The 27744-nt window shown below is 36.2% G+C and overlaps 2 protein-coding genes across 4 annotated transcripts in view; both read left to right on the top strand.

Moving 5' to 3' along the window:
• The window catches only part of TTLL1 (TTL family tubulin polyglutamylase complex subunit L1), a 31976-nt gene extending 11615 nt beyond the window's left edge, over positions 1-20361 (top strand). For both annotated transcript variants that reach the window (XM_026677631.2, XM_026677628.2), the window contains 7 exons: positions 3160-3340; positions 5191-5325; positions 16100-16208; positions 17339-17482; positions 18437-18523; positions 19194-19357; positions 20209-20361. In XM_026677631.2, the coding sequence (XP_026533416.1) occupies positions 3160-3340; positions 5191-5325; positions 16100-16208; positions 17339-17482; positions 18437-18523; positions 19194-19357; positions 20209-20338 (950 nt within the window). In that variant the 3' untranslated portion in view covers positions 20339-20361. The remainder of the gene's footprint in view (positions 1-3159; positions 3341-5190; positions 5326-16099; positions 16209-17338; positions 17483-18436; positions 18524-19193; positions 19358-20208) is intronic.
• Positions 20362-23560: 3199 nt separating this feature from the next.
• PACSIN2 (protein kinase C and casein kinase substrate in neurons 2) overlaps positions 23561-27744 on the top strand; it is a 46968-nt gene continuing 42784 nt past the window's right edge. The window contains exon 1 of one of the 2 annotated variants that reach the window (XM_087969458.1): positions 23561-23808. The gene's annotated coding sequence lies outside the window, so the exon portion shown is untranslated. The remainder of the gene's footprint in view (positions 23809-27744) is intronic. The other variant, XM_087969462.1, reaches the window with a different exon arrangement.

Genomic DNA, 27744 nt, shown 5'->3' with positions numbered 1-27744 from the left:
CACAGACCGGTGTCAGTCCCCGGTCTATGGGTTGGGGACCTGTTGTAATGACAAGGCAGTCGAGTTGTTTGATGATGAACAACCGAATTATGATGATGATCTTTATTGGAGTATAGTCTTGCATTTATATACATTTTTAGTTATCCTCCATCATTGGTTAACTTTGGTTACTGCTTAATTTTCGTTACTGTTTAGTACAGTAATCCATACAATTAATTATCTCTAGTTAAAGTCTAACGTATGTCTACTTCCCCTCTCTAATCCTCCTTTATCCATAGACTTTGTTTGCCTGAGTTGTATTTGCTTGGAAACATTCTTTATCTGAGGTTTGCCATCCGAGATTAGAACATTCCTGCAATTACAACTCTACAGGGACCCCTGGTTTATAGTACTCGTTTCTCTCTGCTCCAGACTAATGACTATCTAAGCCAGGGGTCGCCAACCTTTTGGAGCTCAGGGACCACTAAACTCATAATTTTAAATCCCGCGGACCACTAATATGAATTTTGACTGACGGTGGCTTGCTGACAGTGGTGGGAAAGTCAGTCCCATAGTCCAGAGCTGCAGTAGTCACAGGACTGGCCCTTTGGTCACCCCGGAGCAGCTGCTCCTCCACCCGGGTGCACCGGCCTGCCATGGACTGCAGGAGCTGCTCCGGGATGACCAAAGGGCCAGTCCTGTGACTACTGCAGCTCTGGACTATGGGACTGACTTTCCCACCAATGTCAGCAAGCCACCCCGGGGCGGATTTCCCTCCCCCACCATTGGTCTTACCCTCCAGTTCCAGCTCTACTCAAAGTAAGGTTTGCGCTTGCCCAAAAGATGGGGGCCAGGGGATGGGCGGGCCATGCGGGCGGCACAGCATTGTGTTCCCACGCAGCCTGGATTAATTGCTTTGGGGGGGGGGACATTTCTCTGCGGACCACCAAAATTTTCTCACGGACCACCAGTGTTACGCAGTCCATCAGTTGGCAACCACTGATCTAAGCAATAACATAATAAGATGAAAGTATAGAGTATAGCAATATCTTTGAATGGCTAGAAACTTTTTATACTTGTCTAATCTTTTCTCGTATAAATTTAAAAAGTCAAGTATCTGCAGTTTTGTGCACAGCTTCTGCTGACTTTATGGATATGCTATAATGGTGTGCTATTGTCTTTTATTATTATGGGGGTTGGGGTAGTTGTTTGTTTTTGTTTTCCCAGCCCGTAGCCCTAGGATTACTTGGTGGCCTCCCCACCATGTGCTAAGTAGCTTCTCTCCTACTTAGATTTTTAAACTCAGCAGAGATCTGCTTCTAAACTTAGGCACAGACAGTATTCTTTTTCTCAGTGGACTAATCTTGAGAAACTGAGTGGTTTATTAAAAAAAACTTGGCTTCACCTTTAGAATGAAGTGTAGGAATGGTGATTGATGAACAAATCTGTTTCATGAAAGAAGGAGAAATTGATAGTAGTTCTTTGTACAAGTATGAAAAAGCATTAAGAGAACACTGAAGTGATATGTACACAGATTTGACTTGTTTCTTTACCTTAAATTGGTGAAGAGTGTTGTTTGATGTAGGCACAGGCCATTGGAAGCCATCTAGCTAAGTTCTCAAATGTCTATTTACGTCGGTGAAAGACATCCATATCATAAAAAGACATCCATAAAATGTACAGCCTTAATATAACCCTTTTTAATGGGGAATCCATGGAGAAACTGTTTGGTCAAACATTTTGAAGGGGTGGGTGGGCCCCTAAAATTGGGGATCTCCCTGGTGCTACCGAAGTTAACTCTCTTTACTGCTATATCATTACGGTGTTGCAAAAAATACATCTGGTATATCTGTATCTATGAAATGTCTTTTCCAAGACCCCTCCAAGCAGCCTTTTCCCTTAGCAGATTTCTCATGATGTTCCCAAGGTCACTCTAAATTCTTTAAATTCCATTAAGATTGCTCCAATAAACCTTCTCTGAACTGAGTGGAAGTTAAAGCTCCATATGTAAAGGAAGGAAGGAAGGAAGGAAGGAAGGAAAGGAAGGAAGGAAGGAAGGAAGGAAGGAAGGAGAGAGAGAGAGAGAGAGAGGCAGGCAGGTAGGCAGGCTAAAAATTATTGGAAAGTCCTTGCAGTATCTGAGAGGGTAAGCACTTGATTTTGCCATTACGCCATGGGATCTCATAGAAGGGAAGGTGGATCCCATTATATGATCGGTGTAAGCTGACTGCGCTCTTCTCTGTCTTTTTGTTATCATAATTTTTAAATTGTTTTAACAAGATAGATTATAATAATTGTTTAGCTTTTATTTTATCTCTGTCTGCCGCCAAGAGTCTCATGCAGGTGAGATGAGTAGATATATAAATTCAGTCAATCACACCCGACTCGGTGGTAACCAATTAATTAATCTAGTACCACATAGTCCTAGGATTGTTCTCTCTCTCTTTTTTTGCACAGAATCATAGAATCTGACTGAATAATATTTTCATGCTTTGAATTCTACAAATTAAGAAAGGCAACAAAAGGTAACAACTGTTCATGAGAATTTCTCAGATAGGATTGAAAGACTGTGGCTGTTATAAGTAAAAGACCAAACATGCAAAAATTTTATGCATGTTCTTAGATTCAAGTGAGGCCTTTAAGACCAGTGGTGGGATTCGAATTTTTTTACTACCGGTTCTGTGGGCGTGGCTTGGTGGGCGTGGCAGGAGAAGGTCACTGCCAAATCCCATTCCCTCCCCACCCCTGCTTTCCAGCTCCGTTCTCCCATGCAGGGCAACAAATAGACCCAGCCGATCAGCTGGGGCTCAGGAGGCAGAGAGCAGATGGGGGCGGTGGCAGTCAAAAGTGGTATTTGCCGGTTCTCCGAACTACTCAAAATTTCCGCTGCTGGTTCTCCAGAACTGGTCAGAACCTGCTGAATACCCACCTCTGCTTTAAGATTTAAAAAAGGGATTCTCATATAACATTTTATCTAATTTGTTAATGGAATGAAACTGAGTTACTTCCCCTTCTGTTTATTTTTATTTTAAAATGGAAAGTTAGAGAGAGCTTCCATCCTATCTTAAATTTAAAAAGAATGAAATGGGTAAATGAATGAAGAGAGGGCTCATCCTCTACCATCTGTCTGTCTGTTTATTTGATTTAATGTGCTATTTTAAACTCTTGTATCCCTTTTAGACTTTGTTCCTGTCACCTTTATGCTTCCAGCTGACTATAATTTATTTGTTGAAGAATTCAGAAAAAACCCTTCCAGTACATGGATTATGAAACCTTGTGGAAAAGCTCAAGGGAAAGGAATTTTTCTCATCAATAAGCTTTCCCAAATTAAAAAATGGTCTCGAGACAGCAAAACATCTACGTAAGTTTCTTTAAAAAAAATTCTTTTTGTTTGACCATTGTGTCTCATTGTACCATATTTGATTAAATAAGTGTTATTCCAGATTTAGCCTTCATCAGAAACTAATTTATAACTTCTTTAAAAACCTGATAGTTTTATGGTAAAATTTTGCACTTTATATGTTAAGCCTAAAATAAATCTACACTTTACACTTACGTTATGGCATTGAGTTTGTCTTAATTTAATTAGTTTGTTATAAAGACTTGGTTTTAAAAAAGGAAGACTTTCTGCAACGGAAATAGGAAATTAGTTTAGGTAACTTTAAATTAAAACAAAAGGAGAAAAATATTAAATGTATCTCCTTTTGCCAGATGCAGATAAATACTCTCATTCTTGAAGGGCAGTTCTCTGTATTCATGGCACTTGAAACCTGTTAAGCCTGAATTCCCCAACGAGTGTTAAGGAAAACAAACTCAACAGAATGTGTAGCGTAGTCAGATAGGCAGACAGGTAAATGTGTGAGATAAGTTTGTATTGTAGTTAACACGCAGTAAAAAAATACAGATACGCTTGTGCTATCAAAAATATAGTTTATTCCATTAGGAATTATAGCATAGTCAAAATAAACGGTCCATTAGTCATGTATCATTTCAGTCAGTCCAGTCGGGAATACTCAATTTGCAAAGTCCGTGTTGAATAGCCCATGTCAGTTCACTTACAATAAATCAGTCTGTATTATCTCTTCTCTCCGTTGAGAAATCAACACTCCTTTCTCTCCTCCGTTCCAGTAAGGAAAAACGCAGTCATCAATCCATCCAGTAATTAGGGATCATTAAGCAGAGAGAGAGAGCTGCAATTGACTTGCTTCTTTTATGGTGCTTTTACAACCACACCCTTAATTACATTCTTGTAGTTAAAGTTACACACACTTTAACCAACAAACCATGATAACTTATTTATTATTTTTACCCAAACCCGTTAGGGTAAACAATGTTATCCCTAACATAACCGATTGCTATTTAGGACATATTTAAGAAGTTTTGTGGCCACAACAAATACACGGATTGAGAAATGTGTTTGAAATTTGTAATGCACAACCGTAGCGGAAAGGTTTAGTGTAGACTACTTGAGGTCTCAAAACCTAGTTTCCCAAAGCCTTCTGAGTCTTCACACCATGGCCCTGCCACCTGTTTTGGGATAGGAGCACCTTACCTGGCTTTCTACCCCATATCCCAGTACATGAAAGAAATAGGCATGCATGTCTTGTTTTGCTTTTCTATTAATAAAAGGTGAAAATGAAGAGAGGGAAGTCGCTCTTTCTATAATACAATCTCCTGGCAAGGAAGTTTAGGGCTACAGAATTCCAGTCTTTTCATGGGAGACAGTCCAATTTCACAACAGATTAAACAAATCTAAGTTTTATGATTAAAAACGGAATATTAGAGAAAATATAACAAAAGCTACCATTAAATATCCAAAATGCAAAGATTCAATAATGAAAGAAATCAAATTACTTTCTGGCATCCTTTTCTTTCCTGAAAGGAAATTTTTTTTTTTTTTTTAAAAGCGAGATTGGAAGGGAGATGGTGATGGAGGAAAAGATGGTTCATCCCCCATGTTGCCTGTCTGCTGCATTTCAGTGCTATCTTGAGGGAAAAAAGGAAGCACTTTACAATGCAGTAAGGCAGCAAGCTAGTAGTAAAACTTACATGTGGATGCTTACATATGATTTTGCCTGAGGTTGAAGAATACCATGGCTCTGGCAGAGAAAGAAAACTTTCCATCCTGGTGTACGTGGCTGTGCCTTTGTTACTTTTAAAAGAAGAAAACTAATTTAATAAATTTAAATAATGAAATATAAACATCTTTAGGTTTGTATCTCAGTCCACTAAAGAAGCATACGTGATTTCCCTGTATATCAGTAATCCACTTCTGATTGGTGGGAAGAAATTTGATCTACGCTTGTATGTATTAGTATCTACGTACCGTCCTTTGAGGTGCTATATGTAAGTTCAGTTTTTGTTCTATTTTGTTCTATTTGCTGCCTGGGGGTTGGGGGTGGGAACTGTAGAATTGTACGGTTGAAAGTAGTCATTTAGGCCAGCAAGACCAGTATTGAAAGAATCCAGCCATTCAGGATAGATGTCTGTTTAGCTTATGCTTAAAAATGCTAATAAAGAGATCCATCACCTTTTACCTGATCAACTGCTGTTCCAGTTCAGAAGAGTTTTCTCACCCCTAAGATTCAACTGTAACATGTCTTCCTATCTTGTAATTAAGATCTGATACTCCACGTTCAGCACTCTGGAGCAATGGAGAATGATCTTGACTTTCTGGGTAGTATTCTTTCTGGTATTTGAAGAATTCTATCTTATCCCTTTAACACTTTCCTCTAAAACCTACTTCGATTTCTTTTTATAGTCTACTAATCTAATTATCCCCAGCAATGTAGTATCTGAAAGATGTTGAAGATGGGGTTTGACCAATGCACAATAAAGTAAAATTATTTCTTTCTCTTAGTTTGAAACTATAGTTTAAAATTACATTAAAAAAATGCAGCCATGGGAAACCATTGGTTCAGAATTCTTTCACATGGCAGTGCTCAATAGCATTATTCATTTTGGGAATCATATTTCCAACATCTAATCTGCCCTGACAATGAAGTATAATAGAAGTTTTATTTGCATAGGAATCATGGGGAGGAGAGAGGTAGGATGGAGAACAATTCCTTCAGTGCCAGTATCTGGTCCCCTTGAGAAAAATGATACCAAAGGAGTCATTCTTCTGCCTGTGACAAGAAATAAGAGGAGAGAGATTTGTCTTCCCTTCTCTCATTATGACTTTTCTTGTCCAGGAACAATCACGGAATGATCACGATAAGATCCATTCTTTCCTGTATCTCCTTGGGTCCAACACCATCCTCTGTTGCAGTTCATACCTCTTTGAAAGATCAAGTGTGATCACCCACCTCTTCTCCCTGGCTGATGTAATACTAGATAGAAACAGCAGCATTGGTTTATTTGTTCCTCCAATTATTTTCACCAAGATCCAGTCTACCACATCAACATTTGAATTTTGGGGCAGGAGTAGGTGCATAAAACGCAGTACAAGTCTTCTCTATTGTTTTCTTGTTGAACATGTTAGAAGAATTTCTGTGGGATGTTTCCTGAACTGGGTTATGAATAAGCACAAGTGGCAGCTGCTAGAAGTAGAGTAGTTTATTAATCCAACCACGTACAATGGTAGAAGATAGCCTACAATGTTAGGGATGTACTACTAAAAGTATATATTATGACAAGTGGCTATGCAGATTGAGGTTTCCCTAGGCTTTGATTGTAAGGTGCATGTTTAGAAGTGTATTGATTTGAGGATATGTGAAGTCCAAGAAGGAAGATCCTTCGTAGATGTGGATTATTATGAGGGGGCTTGATGTCTTTTCTTATTTTGAGGATTTTTGATGGAATCAGTGAGGTGATAGGATAAGTGTTAGGATTGTGTATTTACTCTGGGATGGAGGTTGCTGAAAAGGAAGTGGTTGTGGTGAAGCAGATCAAAGGCTTTTAATTTCCAATGTTCTTTTTTTTTTTTTTTAAAGCAAGTTTTATTAATTTTTAAAACACACAAATTATCATTATTCATTACATGTTTAAACCTTTTTTCATTGTCAATTTAACAAGTCAGATAAATTATAATTCTATTTTAAACCATTTCCATACAACATACCAAAACCTCTTATTCAATTTCTCTTTACTTCTCTTTACTCTTATTCAATATCATTATTATTTCATCTGTTTCTTTCTGACTTAGTTACCATTATTCTCATTCTATATTTCTACAAGTTTTAACTAATTCTCCCCCCCAAAAAGACATATACACACAACACACAAAACATAAAAAAAAAATCTTTTTGGAAAGTAACTTGGACCCAGGTGTCTCTCTCTTCATGGACTTCAATTATATTCATGCTCATCTTACATATCATTACTTATTTTATTTACCATTCTAAGCCTTCTATATTAACTTCCCCACATATTTCACACTTCTTACTTCTATCTTAATTAATCATCTTGGCTTGAATCATTATATTTATATCTTTTGTCCATTTTTATCATCCCTTTGTCTCATTCCTTATAAAAAAAAAAATAAGTTTCTCCTGAAATCATTAATCAGAGTATGATGCCTTTCTATCTCCCCCTAAGTTAATCAAATTAATCTTTAAAATAATATCTAATACCCAATCCGACTTTGCTTGGTACATTCTATCTAACTAATACATCCAACATAATTAAGTACATAATTAGACAATAAATCCAAATATTAAAAAAAGATACTATAATAAAAATTTTATAATAACATCAATACCATAGTCTTATTAAACTCTTTAATTAAAACAATATTCTAAACCTCCTCTATTATTAAGTTTTAAAGCCAATCATTTTTAAACATTTTAACATTTTAATCTCTTATCAACTCTTAAGTCATTACAATACTACCATCTCATCTTATGTACCTTGCAAAATCTTTTTTTTAAAAAAAAAAAAATTATACTTTATCCATTATCCATAAAAAATTTCTTTTTTTCATTTAATTTCAAAACATTGTAGCTTTTCTCCACCTTTTCCCTTTCTTTCTTCTCCCAACAAACCTTTCTACCCCCCCTTCTTCTAGCCTCTGCCTTACCAGCTTCCCTTCTCTGTCGTATTCCTTTTCCCTTTTGTTTACTATCATCATATTGGTTTTGCACCTTATTTTTCCCTTTCTTAAATGTTTTTTTAGATCTTAAGTCCTTAAGTCCTTTAGTTTTCTTCTTTTCTCTTCTTTTCTTTTCTTTCTCTCTTCCTTCTTTCTGGATCAAATTCTGAGATTCATTAAAAATGGCTCCTTCCTTTCTTTCTTTTTTTTTTTTTTTTAAAAAAGTTTTATTGATTTTAACAACAAATAAAAACACATAAAACATAAAACATAACATAAAAACATCATCATTCTTCATAAATTTACAGACAGTGTATCGGTTGGTTTATCACTCCTTTTTGTGCATCTATTTCATAGTCATCATAATAATTATGTTACATAATAACTCATATTATCAATCAACAATTATATATCCTAATATCCTTATTAAACAATCATTTGACTATAATTTAACTAATTCATGCTTAAGCGAGATAACTATAATTTAGTTAATTTATAACAAATCGTAAAATCATACCAAATCTATCTTAATATAATATTCTAAAAATATTATCAAAACCAAAATATATATATATTCTATTATTATATTGTTTTATCTAACCATTGATAAAAAGATCCCAAACTTCATAGAATTGTTTATCTTCTTGTTCTCTAATTTCAAATGTCAATCTACTCATTTCAGCACATTCCAATATTTTCTTAATAATTTCTTCCTCTAATGGTATTTTCTCATTCTTCCAATTTCTAGCAAATACAATCCTAGCCGCTGTTAACACATTTACAATCAAATACTTTAAGTTTTTATTAAATGTATCAGGTAAGATTCCCAATAGAAAAATCTCTGGTTTCAAATCTATATGTTTTTTTGTCATTTCTTCCAACCATATGCGAATTCTAGTCCAGTATTTCCTGGCCTCCTCACAAGTCCACCACATATGGTAATATGAGCCAGGGATCTGATGACATTTCCAACACTTTTCGGATTTATTCTTGAACATTCTTGCTATTCTTGTCGGGGAAAATGCCACCTGTAAAACATCTTATACAAATTTTCTTTATATGCTACTGACATTGTCATTTTATAATTTTGAGACCACAATTTTTGCCATTTTTCTAAATCAATCCCATATCCAAAGTTCTTCCCCAAACAATCATTGTTTCTTTGACTTGTTCTTCCTCTAATTTAATTTCCAACAAATAACTATATAGTTTTTTAATCACTTTTTCATCAGCACCTGTCAAAATCCCATCTAAATCAGTCAATTTATCATAAAATCCTTCTGTTTTAGAATCTTTAAGATACCTTGAGTGTATTTGCATATGAAAACCAATTCATCTTTATATCTTGTTCTTCTAGCTTTTGCATCGTTTAAGTTCACCCTTTTCATCCAGTATTTCCCCATATCTAACTGTTTGTTCCTTCTTATAAATTATGGGATAGGAAAAAGCTTCAATAGTTGATAACCAAACTGGAATTTTCAAATAACATTGTTTCTTAATTTTCTCCCAATTCAACCATAACGATTCCCGTATATAGTGCCTTCTGAAATAACCCTGCGATTTAGTTCCTTATACCATAAAAAAGCATGCCAACCCAATAATAAATCATGTCCTTCCAATGCCAGTAATCTAGACTTTCTTAACGTTATCCATTCTTTAACCCACATTAAATTTGCAGCTTGATAATACAACTCCCAATTAGGAAGGCCAAATCCTCCTCTAATTCTAGCATCCTGTAAAAGTTTTAGTTTTATTCTCGCTTTCTTACCTTGCCATATATACTTCAACACCATTTTATTTAATTCATCAAAATAGTCTTTACCAAGCCTAATTGGTATTGTTTGAAACAAATATAAAATTCTGGGTAAAATATTCATTTTAATTGTTGAGATTCTACCTATCAAAGATAATTGTAGATTTTCCCATTTTTTCAAGTCAGATGCTATCTGCTGTTTAAGTTTAATATAATTATTCTCTTTCAGTGTAGTACATCTTGACGTCAAAATTATCCCCAAGTATTTAACTTTATTCGTAACTTGAATTTTCAATAAGTCTGCCAACTCTTCTCTTTGCCTTAATAACATATTTTTGTCAGAATCTTTGTTTTGTCTTTATTTATTTTCAAGCCAGCCATCTCACCATACGTCTCTATCTTTTCCAGTAGTTTTAAAGCTGTCTCTAGAGGATCTTCCAGAATAAAGACCAAATCGTCCGCAAAGGCTTGCAATTTAAATTCCTCCTTTTTAACTTTCATTCCTTTTATATTTGTATCCTCTCTAATATTTCTATTTAATACTTCCAAAGTCAATACAAATAACAAAGGGGACAGTGGACATCCTTGTCTTGTGCCTTTTTAATATTGATAGAGTCTGTAAATTCTCCATCTATCATCACTTTTGCTGTTTGCTTATAATATATAGCTTCTATTGCTTGAATAAATTTTCTAGCAAAACCCATCTGTTCCAATAATAATAACATAAATCTCCAATTCACGTTATCAAATGCCTTTTGAGCATCTAAAAATATCAAAGCCATTTGCTTTTCAGGGTGTGCCTCATAATATTCCAAAGTGTCCAAAATTACTCTCATGTTGTCTTTAATTTGTCTCTTTGGTAGAAATCCATTCTGATCAGAATGAATAAAATTATTTAAGTATTTTTTAAGCCTTTCTGCCAAAATTGAAGCAAAGATTTTTATAATCTGCATTCAATAAAGAAATAGGTCTATAATTCTTAATTTGTGATGGGTCAGTCCCTTCTTTTGGAATAAGCGTAATATAAGCTTCTGACCATGTTTTAGGTATTTTCTTATTTATCATAACTTCATTCATAATTTCTAACATTGGGATGCTCAGTGATTCTTGTAATGTTTTATAAAATTCTGCCGGGAAACCATCTGGTCCTGGTGCTTTCCCGTTATTCTGTCTAATAAGTGCTTCAGTTAATTCCATCATTGTTATAGGATTTTCCAACATTTTCCCAGTTTCATCAGATATCTTGGGTAGGTTGGCATTTTGTAAATACTGTTTAATTTTCCCCTCATCAAAATCCTCCTGCTTATATAATTGCGCATAAAAATCTCGAATAATTCTCTTTTTCTCCTTATTACCATGACAGACTAGACCCTGTTCATCCATTAACTGTGGTATTCTCCTTGATTCTTTCTCTTTTCTCAGTTTGTATGCTAACCATCTACCTGGCCTGTTTGCATCCTCAAAATAGTTCTGTTTAGCACTTCTAATTTTTTCGCCAGTTCTTCTTTCTCTGTTTGATCCATTTTATGTTTAATTATATCCATTTTAAATTTAATATCTTTTTCTGTGGCATTCTCTGTAATTCTTTTTCCAATTTTTATAATCATCTTCTAAAGTTTTAATCATTTGCCTCTTTCTAATATTTTTTTTCTTTATGTATTCCATTATCAATCCTCTTGCATATGCCTTCATTGTGTCCCAAACATTCTGTATTGAAGTATCTTCTTTTCTGTTTTCATTAAAAAAGAAGGCCAGTTCTTTTTCCATCCACTGTATAAAATCTTTTTCCTTTAAAATAGTATTATTTAATGTCCATCTAGATCTTCTTTTTGTCCTTTCCATTTAATTGTCATTGGGTTGTGATCTGCCCATGTACTTGTTTCAATATTTATTTCTTGAATATTAGATAATAATTCTGTTGACGTCCAGATCATATCTATTCTGGACCATGATGAATGTCTATTCGAGTAGAAAGTATATTGTTGAGTTTTAGTATTTCTTTCTCTCCATATATCTTTTAGATTTAATTCCTCTATCATTTCAAAAAGGATTTAGGGAGGATCTTCCTATTTTGTCGTGTTATTTTTGCTGTGTAATCCAATTCATTGTCTACAATTCCATTAAAATCTCCCATTATAAATATATTAGCGTAGTCCAGTTCAATTATTTTCATATGTAACTTTTTATAGAATCTTTTTGTTTATCATTCGAGCATAGATTGCAACCAAAAGTATCTTTGTATTGTTATCCACTATTTCAACCATTAATACTCTTCCATCTTCATCAGTATAAATCAATTTTGCTGAAATGGTTTCTTTAATATACAATACCACTCCTCTTTTCTTACACTGGGCCAAAAAGTAAAAATTTTCCCTATTTTTGGTCGCACCAATAATTGTTGATGTTGTTTTTTAATGTGTACTTCTTGTAAACAAATTATATCAAATTTTAATTTCTCTATTTTATGAAAAATTTTCCTTCTTTTAGTAGCTGAATTCAGCCCATTTATATTCAAAGAAATCAATTTTTTTTCCTCCATAGTTATGATTTATATTTAGGTCTAACGGCTCTCGTTGATCTTACTTCACGTTGATCTTTAGTCTCCACTTGTCCACCTACTGCACCTTCTTCTTTTCCCATCTCTATTTGGTCCTCTTGAAATTCAGTTAAGGTAGTGTCTTCTTCTATCTCTGTTTCTCTTCTTTTAAAAAATTCCTTATAAAACGATTCTGCTTCATCAATTGAGCCAATTCTGTATCTCTGTTCTTTCCATGTAACCATTAATCCTTCTGGAATCAACCATCTGTAATTCACCTCCTTTTCCAATAATACTTTAGTCAGGAAGCGATATTCTCTCCTCATCTCTCTAATTTTTCTGGGTACTTGTTTTAAAACCCCAATCTCTTTATCTCCATATTTCAATGTCTTCTCTCTTGCGCTTGTAATATCTGCGTTCTGATAGATTTTTAGTAAATCTAACATGAACTTCTCTTGGTAACTTATTCCTCGATGCATATCTTGTAAAAACTCGGTATATCTCATCTATTCCATCCATCATTTTTTCCTCTGTTATTTCCAAAGCTCCAGCCAAGATTTCTATCATTACTGCAGCAAGATCTTGTCCTTTTTCTTCCTCTATATTTTGAAATCTGAGGTAATATTCTGATCTGTCCATCTCCCACTTCACCATCTCATTCTTGTTTTGTTCAAGCGTTGTCACTCTGTCATCAATATTTCCAATTTTCTCATCTCTTTGATTGTCTTTCTCTTCTAATTTTTGCAATTTCTCATCTCTTTGATTGTCTTTCTCTTCCATTTTTTGTAGTTTCTCATCATACTTCGCCATCATCTGTTGGATATTTTCAATTTTTGTTCAATACTCCCCATCCTTTGTTCAATACTCATTTTAAGTTCTTGAATTCCTTGCATAACCGTCGTTAGATCCGTTTGTCCTTTATCTTGCTTCGCCATTGTTGAAAGTCGTCCTCCAGTTGATGGGGAGGCAGGAGCAGAAGTTGATGCGCCAGAAGGTAGAACTTTCTTACTCATTTGAATAGCTCAGAATCTTCCCACTCTTTTTATCCAGTTGGCAGTGTAACAATTATAATCCAATTAGAGAAAGGAAAAAACGTAAAAAAGAAAAATCAGTAAAAAAAAACCAAAAAGCCCAAAATTTAAAAAGGAAAAAAATTTCAAGGAAAAAAGAAAAATTGCCACCAGAAAAATTTCTTTCTTCAGGTTCTTCTAGACCTTAATCCTCAGTTGCAATAGTCAAAAGGAGAATAAAACCCAATAATATTAAAAAAATAACAATAATAATAAAAGGAAAAGAAAAGAAAAATTCTTCAGGTTCTTCACACCTTAATCCAATTGCGAAATCTCAAGAAAAAAAAAAAACATGGCCACAAAAAAAAGAGTATATACATACAAAGATAAAAAAACAAAAGTCCCCCAAAAAGAAAAAAAAAAGGAAAAAAGAAACAATATTCTGAGGCTTTCCCTTTAGAGAAAAAAAATGAAAAATAATAATAATAGTAATAAGCAAAAGTGTACAAATATTACAAAAAACTATAGGGTTAAGGAGGAGGGATAAAAGCTAACAACAAGTAAAGCAAAAATCACACTGCATTTTATTTAAACATCCAAGGCTCTTATTATGGCTTCTCCACAAGTTTCAAAGCCAAGCTTCAAACATTCAGTTGATTGTAGAAATCCCAAAGAGACACCTGTGAAAACATTCTCCAGAGTTCCTCTCTCTATCTTATCAACTCAGTGTCCTTGGGAGAGAGTTTCTCACAGTTCTCTCAACTTCAAGTAAAGTATTTTCAAGCCTCTAGTTGGCAGTGTTGCAGAGTTACAAAGTTTCTCAACTCCACTCCCCCTTCTTCCTCCCCAAAAAAAAACCAATAGAAAAAGAAAATATGTATATATATATGTGTATATTTAAAAAAAAGAAAAAATCACTAAAGGAAGCCTCTATTAAAAATATAAACAGTCAAAAAGGAAAGGTAATTATAGAAAAAAAACAAAACAAAACCAGTCTGGTTACAATTACTAATCACAATAAAAGTTCGCTAGAAAAAAAAAAAGTAAAAAGCCAAACCTCATTTTGACATCTTCTAAAAAATCGCCACTAAGTCCATCTTATCAAATTCTGTCAAAAATCTTACAGATTCCTTCTTCTTCTAGGGTGTCCTTATCCCAAATAAAAAAAATAAATCTCACCAGCCGATACACTTTCTCTTTCTTTCTTCTCTTCCTTCCGGAGCTGTCCCTGCTTCAGCAGCTTAAAGGCTGCCTCTCCGCCGATGGTAAAGGGCTTCTTCTGGATCCACCAGGGACTTGCGGTGTCCCTGTGATCGACAGAACGCGCCCCTTACTATCACCGTCTCTGGGACGGTTTAGGTCCGTTAGGACCGACCAGAGCGAATATCAGCTGTAACCCGGGCCCCGAAATTACAGCTGTAACGCGCGACGTGGCTCCGCCTTCTCTCTTCCTTTCTTTCTTGTTCCTCTGCTGTCTTCATCTGTTGTAATGTTTGTTGATAATTAGTAAGCGCCATTTCTAAGAAAAGGAAAGCTTCTTCCACACCATCTTTACCATTTTTTTTTGCTTGTTCATATTCTTTTCTTAGTTCCTCAACAGAAAGAGCCATTATAAATCTTTTCTTTTCTTTTCCCCTTCTTTCTTCTTACAACAACCAGAATATTCAAAAGAAAATAAAAAAATAAAACAGTCCCAAAGTTATCAGTCAGTCCAAACCAAGGCAGAGTTCTCACTTTCTCCTTCTGGGGTAATATCAATCCAAGAGAAAGAAAGTCCAAATCTGTTTAAAATCTTATTGCAATATATTCTTGTCTTCAAATCCTTAAGGCATCTGCTCCAACAAAGTCTTAGCATACAAATATTTTCTTTTAATCCTCTCTCTTCCCACTCATCGCTTAAAACCAATTTTCACCTAAAAGAAATAGGTTTCTTAATATCCAGTTATTTATTCCGTAGGAAAAGAGGAAAGCTATCCTTTCAGCACCTTCAAACAGCCGCTTTTTCCTCTTCTGGCAGGTATTATTCAGAAAGTCATACTTTTCAGGAATTTTATTAAATATGTCTTAGAGTCCTAGGAGCCAAGAAAAACTTTCTCCTCTCAATCACTTTCTCCACTTCCTCCTGCGCATTCTTACCTGGCTGCCAGCTTCTTTGTGGCGGCCATTACAGACCGCCGCTGCACCGTCCTGGGAAAAGGGAGTTCTGCCGGCCAGGAGGGAGTCTGCAACACCCCCAAACCCTTCTCCGGATCCCCTACCTTCAGCTGCCCCTGCAGGGCAGCTAGCTCCGCACCCGTCTGGGTCGGAGCCCCAAAAACGGCTAGCGCGGCAGGATCGCGCAGCTTGCAAATCCCTGCCGCTCGCGAAGCCGACAAACGGAAGTTCCCAATATTCTTTTCTATGTGCTTTTTCTATTTAAATTCTAACAAATCGTACCGGATTTCCATTTTATGTATTGAACCATATTTGGTTCACTACTTATTGAATTGGAATTGGACTCCAAAATAAAAACATCTGTCAGGCAATTGAAAATAACAACACAATAGGAAACAATAGAATAAGGATTAAAATAGTAATAAGGTATTCAGAAAAAGATCAAAGTAAAAAATTGATTGGACGGTACATAAGTAATCTCCCCTATGCATAGAAAATCAATTATATGAAGTTAAACCTGTTACAAAATTGTATTAAATAGGGAAAAAAAGAAAGATCATAGTAACTGCTGTCAAAGAAGCTGTCTCTTTAAGAATATTTAAATTATAAGATAATATCTTTTCTTTATATTTAAGGTATAAACTTGGGTTTTGCCGATTTTGCACAGTAAAATATACCCCAAGTACAAGCGAACTGGATAACATGTTTGTCCATCTTACAAATGTTGCCATTCAGAAAAATGGGGTAAGCTCCTTTTATAATGTAGATCTGAATTATTTGGAATTAATTAAAATGTATAACAAAAATAAAGTTGCTCACTTATAATTTTAAATATATTTATTTATTCAGAATCTCATCCTTTGTGTATGTAATTCGCAATGAGTCACAGAAAATATTAAAAAACATCTAAAGCTACTAGAGAGCATTTCACTGAGGCCGCTATCGGCAGCAATATTCTGAAGCACTGGAGGAAATTCCTTGTGTGTCCAATCATACTTGACCAATAAAAAATATTCTATTCTATATTTATTTATTTATAATAATTTATATGCAGCTGCCTCCTGGGACTTTAGTCCACTCACAAGAATACAAAAACCATAAAGCGATACTTTAGAATATAAAGGATTAAACCTATCATATGAACCCTAAACTACAAAATGCTTCATCCCTTAGTCAGCTGTTTCCAATTGCAGCCTGAAAACAGATTTCTAAATGCCAAAATTATCATCATGAAGATGAAATATTTTTTTATTTTTTTTAATTGAATAAAGCATTAAAAACAATGAATGTGGTGTGATCGTCCTGACAATCCTGTTTGTCATACATATCTATCGTATATAACATATAATGCATATTTACATAACATACATTTGTACATTTGTTGACTTCTATCCTAACAACCTTGTCTTTTAATTCTGAGTCCTTCCTTTTAAGATGAAACATTTTGTATTCTCATGACTATTTTATTACTGGCTATTCTTTTGTTTTTCTTTTTATTTGAAATGTATTCTATTTTGGCTTTTTATTGTACATTTTAAATAACAATCCATTTTTCAAAGTATAAGGCTCTTTTTTTAAAAATAAGTAGGCAATGAACAATTGACATAGCCCTTTGTTCTCCTAGAACATACATTTTTTTAACCCACATAGATTGAAATCTTCTTTTAATTATTTTGTTCATTAAATTTGGAATTTAACTTGTCTTTAATATTAAAAGTCTGTAGAATGTGTCCTGGCAGGATAAAAATGTATTAAAGCCTACATCAAGTTAACACGTCTCTTGTTGATTGCTTTTTGTGCACAAATTAATGAAGACATCTGGTTCTGAAAAGTCTTTTGAAAGTAAAATTTGATAATTTGATGTACCTTTGTAGGATGATTACAACCACATCCATGGTGGCAAATGGACAGTCAATAATTTGCGTTTATATCTAGAAAGCACTCGAGGGAAAGATGTCACAAACAAGCTGTTTGATGAAATACATTGGATAATTGTACAATCATTGAAAGCAGTTGCGGTGAGTAGAAAAACAAGTTTATGATAAAGGAAAGTTAAGTAATACAAAAGACCATTTAGATTATTTCCAATAGTTACTTATACTGTACAAAGTATATTTGTTACTGAAATGTGAACAAGTCCCATAATAAATGTTTGACATTTTTTTTATTCCTTATATTTTGTGATCCACTATTTTACATGTTCTGCTATTCTGCAATGTGGAATGTCAAACATACTTAAAACTGGATATATTCCTCCTAATTCATAGACTAGATGGTGGAGATATTGTGTACATTTATATATGCACAAATATACTCAGATAAATACATATAGGACAATATTTTTATGGTATGCATTCCACTTATCTTTATGAACTAAAAAAATAAAATCTGGAAAAATATGATATTTAGGATGTACAAAGGATGTATAGTTACAAATACAAATTCTAAGAAAAATAGCTCAAGGTGAATGGTTATTGAATCTAAACCATTTTATCATTAGATTATGGGAGAAAGCTACCAATATACTTATCTGTTTTAGGAGTGACAAGTGTATTAGCCTTCAAAATAAATATGTTACATAAAACTTGATAGCCTTCCTGAGAACGTTTAAATAAGGAAAAGATAAGACATTCAATCACAAGTATTCTACTAAGAGCAAAAAAGGAGGAATTTCACAACTGCAAAAATATTAAGCAATAGAACAATCTGCCTTCTGGAATTGTAGGCCTTCATTTTATTTATTTATTCACAAACAAATTGTGAATCTTTTGTTTGACTTCATATTCTTCCTTTTTATATTTAAGGACTTTATTATTACCTACAGTATGATTGATAAATTTGCATGTCTTTCTAAATATTCAGATTATATTTGAAATGTCTTGCATACATTATTTAGTCTTCAATACACTATGAAGATGATTTGATCACACATCCTGTTCTCATGTTTACTTTCATCATTCATTTACTTACAGCCTGTGATGAACAATGATAAACATTGCTTTGAATGCTACGGATATGACATCATTATTGATGACAAGCTTAAGCCATGGCTTATTGAGGTAAATAAACATTGTCTTTAAAGTGCTGTTTTTCAGAACTGTAGAAAAAGGATTTTTTTTTATTGTTGACAGTTTAGAAAGTTATAGAAAGCAAAATCAAAACCAATCAACCAACCCAAAAACAAAATCTGTAAAGGAAATCCCACCATTTTGTACTTATTTGAGCAACACTTATAAATCATAAAAAATAACTTCCCAAGCAATTTCTACTCTTGCAATTTAATGTTTTCTTAATTAACTCAGAATCTTTTCTAAGTGCTTCATGTAATTAGCCTTATTGAATCAATATGGAAGGTGTTAAATCACTGAATTACTACTGATAGAATCCTGCACCCTTAGAATCCAAAGGTTAGAAGAGGCTATTTATTCCAAATTCCAAGTTCAGTGTAGAAATCTAAGTTACTGTATACTTAATAGGAAGAGAGGCATATTAGTGCATGGTAACAAAAATCAGAAGACCCTGGTAGCACTTTTTCCAACTAACAGGTTTGTTAGAAGGTAGGAGATTTGGTAAGCTGCAAATCTGTTAATCAGAAAAAAAGTGCTACCAGACCACTCCCTATTTTATCTGAAGTAGAAATTTTGGTGCAAGTTTGTTTCATAAGCTGTTATTTATTTAGCAAATGGTGACCATGAATTATCTGTTTTCTCTTTCCTGTATTCTTCATAGGTTAATGCTTCCCCATCTCTTACTTCCAGTACTGCAAATGACCGTATACTCAAGTACAATCTGATAAATGACACACTTAATATTGCTGTGCCCAATGGAGAAATTCCTGATTGTAAATGGAATAAACCGCCTCCCAAAGAAGCTCTTGGGAATTATGAAATTTTGTAAGTGTTTAAGAATAGAGGAAAAAGAATTATGGAAAATTCTTTGTTTTTAATAATGGAAGTGATATCACAAGGACATAGCTTCACAGAACAGCATTTTGTTCACTTTTAAGAAAGGAAATAATTTTGCTTGGATGTGTGCGTGTATTTGTGTATATAAGTAGTCTTTGACTTAGGATAATCACCAACATTTTTGTTGCTAAGCAAAGTGAGTTGTGTCTCATTTTACAACCTTTTCCCACAGTTTTTAAGCAGCCGTTAAGTGGATTTGGCTTCCTTCATTGACTTTGCTTGTTGGAAGCCGGCTGGGAAGATTAAAGATGGTGATCACATGATCCCAGATAAATATATGCCAGTTGCCAATCATCCCAATGTTGATCACATGACCATGGGGATGCTGCAACGATTGTAAGTGTGAAAAATGGTCAAACATCACTTTTTTTCAGTGCTGTTGTAACTTCAAATGGTCACTAAACAAATTGGTTGTAAGTTGAGGTCTGCCTGTATACCTAAAGAGTTGCAGCCATGTATATAGATTATCACTTAACTTTGTGAATAAGAGCCAATGTTTTCCCCAAAGTTTAGAGTTTATTGATTATATTATATGGATTATTTTTGAAATATCCTCAAGTGGATACATTTAAACTTTTCATGCTTTACATTAAGAAAATAAAAGAACAAGCTGTTTTCTTCATCTGATGTTCTGTATTAAGGAGTTTTCTCCTGCCTTTTAAATGGTGGAACACTCATGTCTACAATTTCTTCATCTGGCAGTTGTTGCAATTCAACTCAAGAAAAATTCCACCCCTTTGATCCAAATCAGACATTGATGTTTATCTCTCTTCCCTTAGATATGATGAAGAGATGGCACAAAGTGAAATGTCAGATCGTGATTTGCGAAGTCGCTCTGGACAGTCTGTTGGATTTAAGGGAAACCGAGCCAGAGATCCTGGAAAAACAGGGTTCCTTACTTGGAAATAGTAGAATAAATTAAGATTTATTTATTTGTGTGGATATCTTTTATTTTATTTGCTTAATACTAGTCCAGAGAAAAGAATATTGCTCAAAGATGAGGGGATAGAGGCATGTGCATATATTTCAAATTGATCATTAGATCCACTGTAATTTTACTGCATACTTACATTATGCTGCATGTTATAGTAGAAAATGCAATGAATTAATGCAAATAGCATTTTAATAAAATAACTCATTTCCAATTCAAACTTCTTTCTTTGAAGTAATTACTGCTATCTCAAGCACTGCAACAGAAATGTGCATTCCAAGATTAGTATTTTGTTTTCTTCTGAATTGTTCTAGAAACCTAAAGCAAACTGTTCACAGCCTAAGTATTTCTCTATTGCAAACTAATATTAATATATTAGAAATTCTACTTCTTTGTAAGGCATGCTGTTGGTCTCTTCAAAATTAAATATAAATTTAAAAAATAACAAGTTTGGGTGAAAAGGTAACTTTCTATTGGGAATGCTATGAGAAGTTAATTGTGATAGCATATAACATAGATTGATCTGCATATAGGCCTCAAATACAAACCTTTCCCCCCATTTGTTGCATTGCTTCTACTGGCTAAAGACTAGAGTTGAATATTAAAAATAATTCTTCAATGACTAATCTGGCAGAAATACTGATATGTTGCATAGATTTGACAAATAAATATTGTACCTCTTAAAACATGGATTTCAGTCACACTATTGTTTTTATATCATATTTGTCTCTTAGGAACTGTCCTCTCATTGGAGTCCAGTTGGAAGAAATAGACGAGCTCTTTGCTAATCAGTTAACTGAGGTGTGCAGGAAACACACCACTGTAGTAATAGCAATAGCACTTAGACTTATATGCCGCTTGACAATGTTTTATAGAATAGAATAGAATTCTTTATTGGCCAAGTGTGATTGGACACACAAGGAATTTGTCTTGGTGCAAATGCTTTCAATGTACATAAAAAAAGATACATTCATCGAGTCAAGAACCATAGGTACAACACTTAATAATAGTCATAGGGTACAATAAGCAATCAAATCATGCTAGGAAACAGTCAATATAAATCGTAAGGATACAATCTAAGCTGTAAACTGCTTAGAGAGCCCTCTCTAAGCAGTTTACAGAGTCAGCATTTTGCCCCCAACAATCTGGCTCCTCATTTTACCGACCTTAGAAGGATGGAAGGCTGAGTCAACCTTGAGCCGATGAGAATCAAACTGCCAAATTGCTGGCAGCCGTGGTCAGCAGAAGTAGCTTGCCGTACTGCATTCTAATCACTGCACCACTGTGGCTCTGGAGGATGGGGGACTTTTAATTACTCTGATATTAACTCTGCAGGGAATGTGACATCAAACAAGTTCCTGACATGACTAAAGGCACATATACATGTCCCGGGATAATGTTCCAGGATCCAATCTGGGTCAGTCACCAGGATCCAAGTGTCAGTCTTCCAAGCTTTAGGACTTGTGCTGGAACTTGAATTTCCCAAGGATGGGCTCCAGCACCAATCCAAAAGCTTGGAAGAGTAAACCTCTGGTCCTGGTAACTGACCCAGACTGGATCCTGCAGGTTCCTGACATGGTTAACTGACAACAGTCATACAAAAGCTAGAGGAGGAAATGAGAGGGCAGCTATACTAATAGGGATGAAATGATTGATAGGAACTCTGGAGAAAGTGACCATGTCATACTTGAATTCACCATAATGCAACCACAGATAACTAGTCAGACTAGTGTTTTAGACTTTAAGAGAGCTGACTTTAACAAATAGCAGTTGTACAAGAGATTCTGGATGTTCTTTAAGGGCCCCCATATACAGTGTATTCCAGTAATCCACTTGGGAAGTAGCCAAACCTTGTGCGACTGTTTGTTAATAAAATTTAAGAAAGTGTGCAATTAGTTAGGGATTATCTACCATACCTGCTTCTTTGTCTTGCTTTCTGGGTAAGGATGCCTCCTGAAATGTCAGCCTGGGTAGCATGTTTCATTTTATCCTGAAATGTGCTCACTTGGCTTTTCTGTAGCTTTCTGGAATGGCTTTGATGTTCTAGACAGGGAGATGCTAGAGCCTACACTACAAAGCTTTAAAGTGTGACTCCTGGTAGTATACTCATACAAATTATTCCGTAACAAGATGAGACTGGCTTGCGTCTGCCTTCTTTCCAGATTGTTCTTTTCATTTTCTCTGCCTACATTCTAGCCCTGAAATTCCTGGAAGCTTCTCATCCAATCAGGACTGGTCCTGTTTAGCTCCTGAGCCCCAGTCAAGTCTGCTGGTCCTAAAGGCCAAGGTTCGAATCTGCGCATTGTTGGGCTAGTTGGTTCGAGCACCGCGCTTGGCAATTGGGTTGCCAACATTTCATCACCATTTGAGGAGACATCGTCAGTGCGCTTTGAATTGTGCTTGTGTGTCAGAACACAGGCCTTTAAATACCTTTTTATGTGATGCAATGAAGAGTATGAATGTTGTTTGTTCGGATACTTCTGAGTCATGGTCTGATTTCAGACTGATTGGCCAGCTGTTGTTATTGAGACTAGTCTGGTTTCTTGTGAGCTGATTTATAACTTTTTGTCATTCTTCCCACCTGAATGAAAGTTAAAAGGGCGGAGGAGAACAAAAAAAATCAAGTCACAGCCACACTTGATAGTGCGTCCACAATCCTCTCCTTCCACAACTCCCAAGTACATTTGTGGGATCTGTCAAAAAAAAATAATCTAGAAATTTAAGACCGATTATAGCTGGGGGAAAAAAAATCACAACTCTCATTGGCTAAACAGAGGAGGTGGGATTGTTACAAGATTAGAAAAGGGATCCAATAGAACGGGTCTTCAAACTTGACAGCTTTTAAGACCTGTGGACTTCAACTCCCAGAATTCCTCCTCCAGTCATGTTAGCTCAGGAATTCTGGGAGTTGAAGTCCACAAGTCTTAAAGCTGTCAAGTTTGAAGACCCAAAATCGCTATAGATCAGGGTCGAAGTGTGGAGTCCTTGATCCTGTCCAGCCTGGGAGTTTGCTTGCAAGCGTTTTATTAACTAAGCCGGGTAAGCAAAACGCGTGTACAAAGCCAACCACCCAGTTTCAGAGAGCACCGAGAACCTTATGAGGAGGATCTTCCGTCCCACCAAGATCTACGAGACACGTAAAAAGGTGATCAGCCCGGTTTCCAGGTTCGCTTGCACGCATGCGTCCCACTTCTCCTCCGTGGAAGTAGGAAGTGGAAGCCGATTGGTGGGCGAGGAAAAGCGACGGGATGGGTCCCTTCGTTTAAAAAAAAAAAAAAAAACACCACACAGAAGCGAAGGAACAGGCTTTAAAGCGGGGCGGATGCGGATATCCTGCCGTTTTCGCGGCTATCCAATCGGGAGGGGCCGCTTCTTGAGGCGGCCAATGAGAGCCCAGAAGAGAACGGCGGAGGCCGTGAAAGGAGTTCTTTTGCCTCTCCGAACTGAGGCAGGCGACGGGAAGGGGGGGCGGGGGCGGGGGCGGGAGGGAGGCTGCTCGGGTTGGAGTTGCTTGGCCATTCAGAGCTGCCCCGGGGAAGCCGCCGTGGAGGCGACGGGCTGAGGCGGACCCACCTCTTCGCCGCTTGGGAGCCGGGAGGGCTGAGGAAGAAAGAGTTCAAGACCCTGGAGGACACCCTCCCAGTTAAGTAAGCGAAGAGAGAGAGACCGCTGTCCTGTTTGAGAGAGTTCCCCCACTCAGCCTACAGGGTCGCAGGCGAGTGGGATGGATGGATGGATCCCGGGCGGGGGGGAGAGATCTGGGAGGATGGTGGTCGTCCGAGAGGTCTGGAAGCGGACTCTTCCCCGTTCTCGGATCCTTCTGGGATCCCCCTTTGGGTCTCGTTTCTTTGGAAGGAGTTACTACTGCCTCCCCCCCACCCCGAGTAGGTCGGAGAAGAAGTCGATCGGTTCAAGGTCATCGACCAATGAGCCTCGCCCAAGGCTGGGGAGGGCGGATCGAGGATCCAGCTTGCCTGGCGGGTGGAATTCCGAAGCCCATCCTCCTCCGCCCGGAGGAGTGGGAGTGGCGGGCTGGACCGTCCCTCCGTTGGTGGGAACGGGTCGAGGTGTGTGTGTGTGTGTGAGCAGGGCTGCACCTTCAGCCATGCAAAATTGCCTGGATGACTTGGGATGTCAAGGCTCGTTTCCCAACGGAGCGGTTTCAAGCGAGGGCGTTTTCAACTCCCGACTTCGGTGTTTAGGAGAAGATCGGGGGTGGGGGGTTGAATAAAGGATGAAAAAATGAGAAAGCTAAACACCAGGAGTTCTTCTTGGCATCTTAAGAGAGAGAGAAAGGCCCGCGAAAAGGACAAAGTCTCCTTTGAAAAATTGTTATTAGTAAAAACGAATGAGAACGTAATAATAAAAGAATGGCAGTGCAAAGCAGTCTTCGAACTTGCAAGCACTTCATTTAGTAGACCGTTCAAAGTTACAACAGCGCTGGGAAAAAAGGGACTTGTGACCATTTTTCACACTTACGACCATTGTATGGCCGTGTGATTTACATTTGGATGCCTGGCAACTGAACATCACATTTATGATGGTTGCAATGTCCCAGAGTCTTATGATCCCCTTTAGCGACCTTCTGACAAGCAAAACCAATGAGGAAATCAGATTCACATAACAAGCTTATTACTATTTTTAAGATTCACTTAACAAATGTGGCAAGAAAAGTCATAAAATGGGGCAAAACTCAACAAATGTCTCACTTAGCAATGTAAATTTTGGGCTCAGTTATGGTCATACATTGGGGACTACCTGTAAGTCTGTCTTGATTAGAAAGGATTACAAATTAATATGCATTGATCACATAACATTTTCCTTCTTGCCTAGAATATATTGGACAAGTGCCCTACCTTGTAGTGTGATGGGTGCTCTGGAATTGAAGCACTTGCTCGCTGCTCATTCTTTGCTCACATCTCTGGTTACCTTAACCATGGTTCATTGAATTATAAAGTTATCTGGGTTTGCATGTCATACCAAATGTAAACAAATGAGAGGTTGCATGCATACAGCTTGTAGCTTAGAATATAATTCAATAGTTTGAATAATGTGCTAACACTGAATCTATCAATCTGGATTGGCATTCAGTTAATGAAAAGTTCTTTAGTTGGCCTATCTTTTACCTTTTCCTTGGGTTTAGCTTTTAATTATGAAAGCACCATACTAGAAACCAGGAGACTGTGAGTTCTAGTTTTGCCTTAGGGCTTAGGCACAAAGCCACCTGGGTGTCCTTGAGCCAGTCACTTTGTCTCAACCCTAGGAAGGAGGAAATGGCAAGAGGCTTAAAGCGGGGCGGATGCTGAAAAACCTTTCCACTTCTGAAAAACCTTTCCAAGAAAACTGCAGAGACTTGTCCAGGCAGTCTGAGAACTGGGACGATTGAACAGAAAAAAACAGTTTGTCAGCCAAAGTTGTAGATGTGAAGATAAATACAGTAGTAATTATATATCTGGAATGAGGCACATTGACCATATTAGAAGAAATACTTCCTAGATCTAAAATAACAGGGCCAGGATACCAAGTAATATTTAGATATTTGGTGGGAAAACACTCTTGTTTTGATGATAGCCAAACCATAGAAGAGAAAAAGTATGATATTATTCAAGGTATGGAAAATAGGGTAAAAGATAAAAAGAACAGATACATGAAGAAACAGAACAGTTAAGCTATCTTGATTTTGCTGACCAAAATTGTTCATTTTATATTAACGTAGGGACTGTCGGTTTTCAAATTCTTATTAGAGTTACTAAGAATGGTAAAGAGAGTGGGTTACTATTGAACGCTCCATATTTCATGCCACCAACCATGGGGTCTATCTAGGATATTTTGCTAATGTGGAGTGTGGAGAAAACTTCTTGCAGTGCTATCTTTAGGTAGTGATAGGGTGTTTTCTTTTTCCAAACTCTTGTTCAACAGCAATTTGAAATCCTGAAAGTTCTGTGGTCTTTCGTGCTTTTTATATCATGCTGTTTTTGATGTTCTCTTAAATCCAGTGTCTGGAATGATGCTTCTGGCTGCATGTCATTTCTGAAGGTGAACTAAGCACAATGATCTGTTTTAAGGCATTATTTATTTACCTACTATTTATTAAAACATGACAGTTGAATCTCTTCTCAAATTCTGTAACACAAAAATTGATTAAATTATATTTAAGTGTAACATGTGAACCTTTACACCTTCTCACAACTGTTTGGAAGTATGGGTATTGTTGCCAAATTACCATCCCTTATGCCTAGAATTTTGCATGGGCTTCTGTGCTGTTTTGACTACAATTCGTTGTACCAGCTTTTTCTAAATTACTTTTGGTCAGAATATCCAACATATCGCCCCTTTGCAGTATGTGAGGCTCTACTATGGGCTCCCTTCAGCTAGAGAAATAAATTTTGACTTTTGCGTAAAAGCTGCCTAATAAGCAAGGTAGCAAACCATACAGGAGTAAGTACTGTAATATAATAGCATTACAGTAAGGAATGTAGAAATTGAAAATAACATATTCATATTACAAATGATCATAGCCTGGGCCTCTTTAAATAACCAGGCTTTTACAGGTTTTTTTGGAAGGTCAGCTGGGTCAGAGAGAAACAGACCAGAGGGAATACCAAAGAACAGGTTCAACAATAGATAAGGCATGTCCCTAAGCTCTCATAAGAATGACATTATTTTGTTTTATAGAACCCAGGGCATACCAAGGGTGGACAAAAACTATTGGAGCTCAGCAATTCCTAAATATCTAGGGTTGGGTCTTATATAGGTGTAGCCTTTTGAATTGCTCCCAGAAACTAGTTAGTAACTAGTTAACAAAATAGAGCCATTTAATAAATACATTGAAGAGTACCAGTGTAATATTTTCATGGCTTCATTCTGGACTAGATAATGCTGTATTTAAGAGCCGTCTATTTAAAGGCCATTGCATTAGTCCAAATAAGAGATAGCTAAGGCATGAATTATTGAGTGAATGGTCTGCTAACCCCCCAAAAGACACAGTTGTTGTGCAAGATGAATCTGTGCAAAAATTGCCTGAATGGTTGAGGATTAAATACGAATACTGGTGAGTAACCAGTGCCAAGGAAGTATGTTGTGGATTTTTTTTCTCATATAAAGAGATCAATTGATCTTTTTTATATGTCACTAAGTCATTCTCGACTCCTGGCAACTCCATAGATAGATCTTCTCTATGAGGATGCTTCTCTAACCTGTTCTTTCAGGGCTCCCAATGGTACATTCATTTCCTTTGTAACAGAATCCATCCGCTGCTGGTTGACCTCTTCTTTCCTTTGATCTTTTCCAGAGAGTTGAAGCTTTGCAGGATGTGTCCAAAGTAGGATAATTTGACCCTGATGATTTGTGCCTTGAGTGAAAACTCTTGAGTAGATTTGTTCGA

This window comes from Notechis scutatus, chromosome 6 (genome assembly GCF_049901735.1).
Source record: "Notechis scutatus isolate UNSWTSFEM ecotype Mainland chromosome 6, rNotScu1.2, whole genome shotgun sequence".
Taxonomy (NCBI): Eukaryota; Metazoa; Chordata; class Lepidosauria; order Squamata; family Elapidae; genus Notechis; species Notechis scutatus.
The sequence above is the reverse complement of the archived record's forward strand: the minus strand, read 5'-3'. Positions and strand labels throughout refer to the sequence as shown.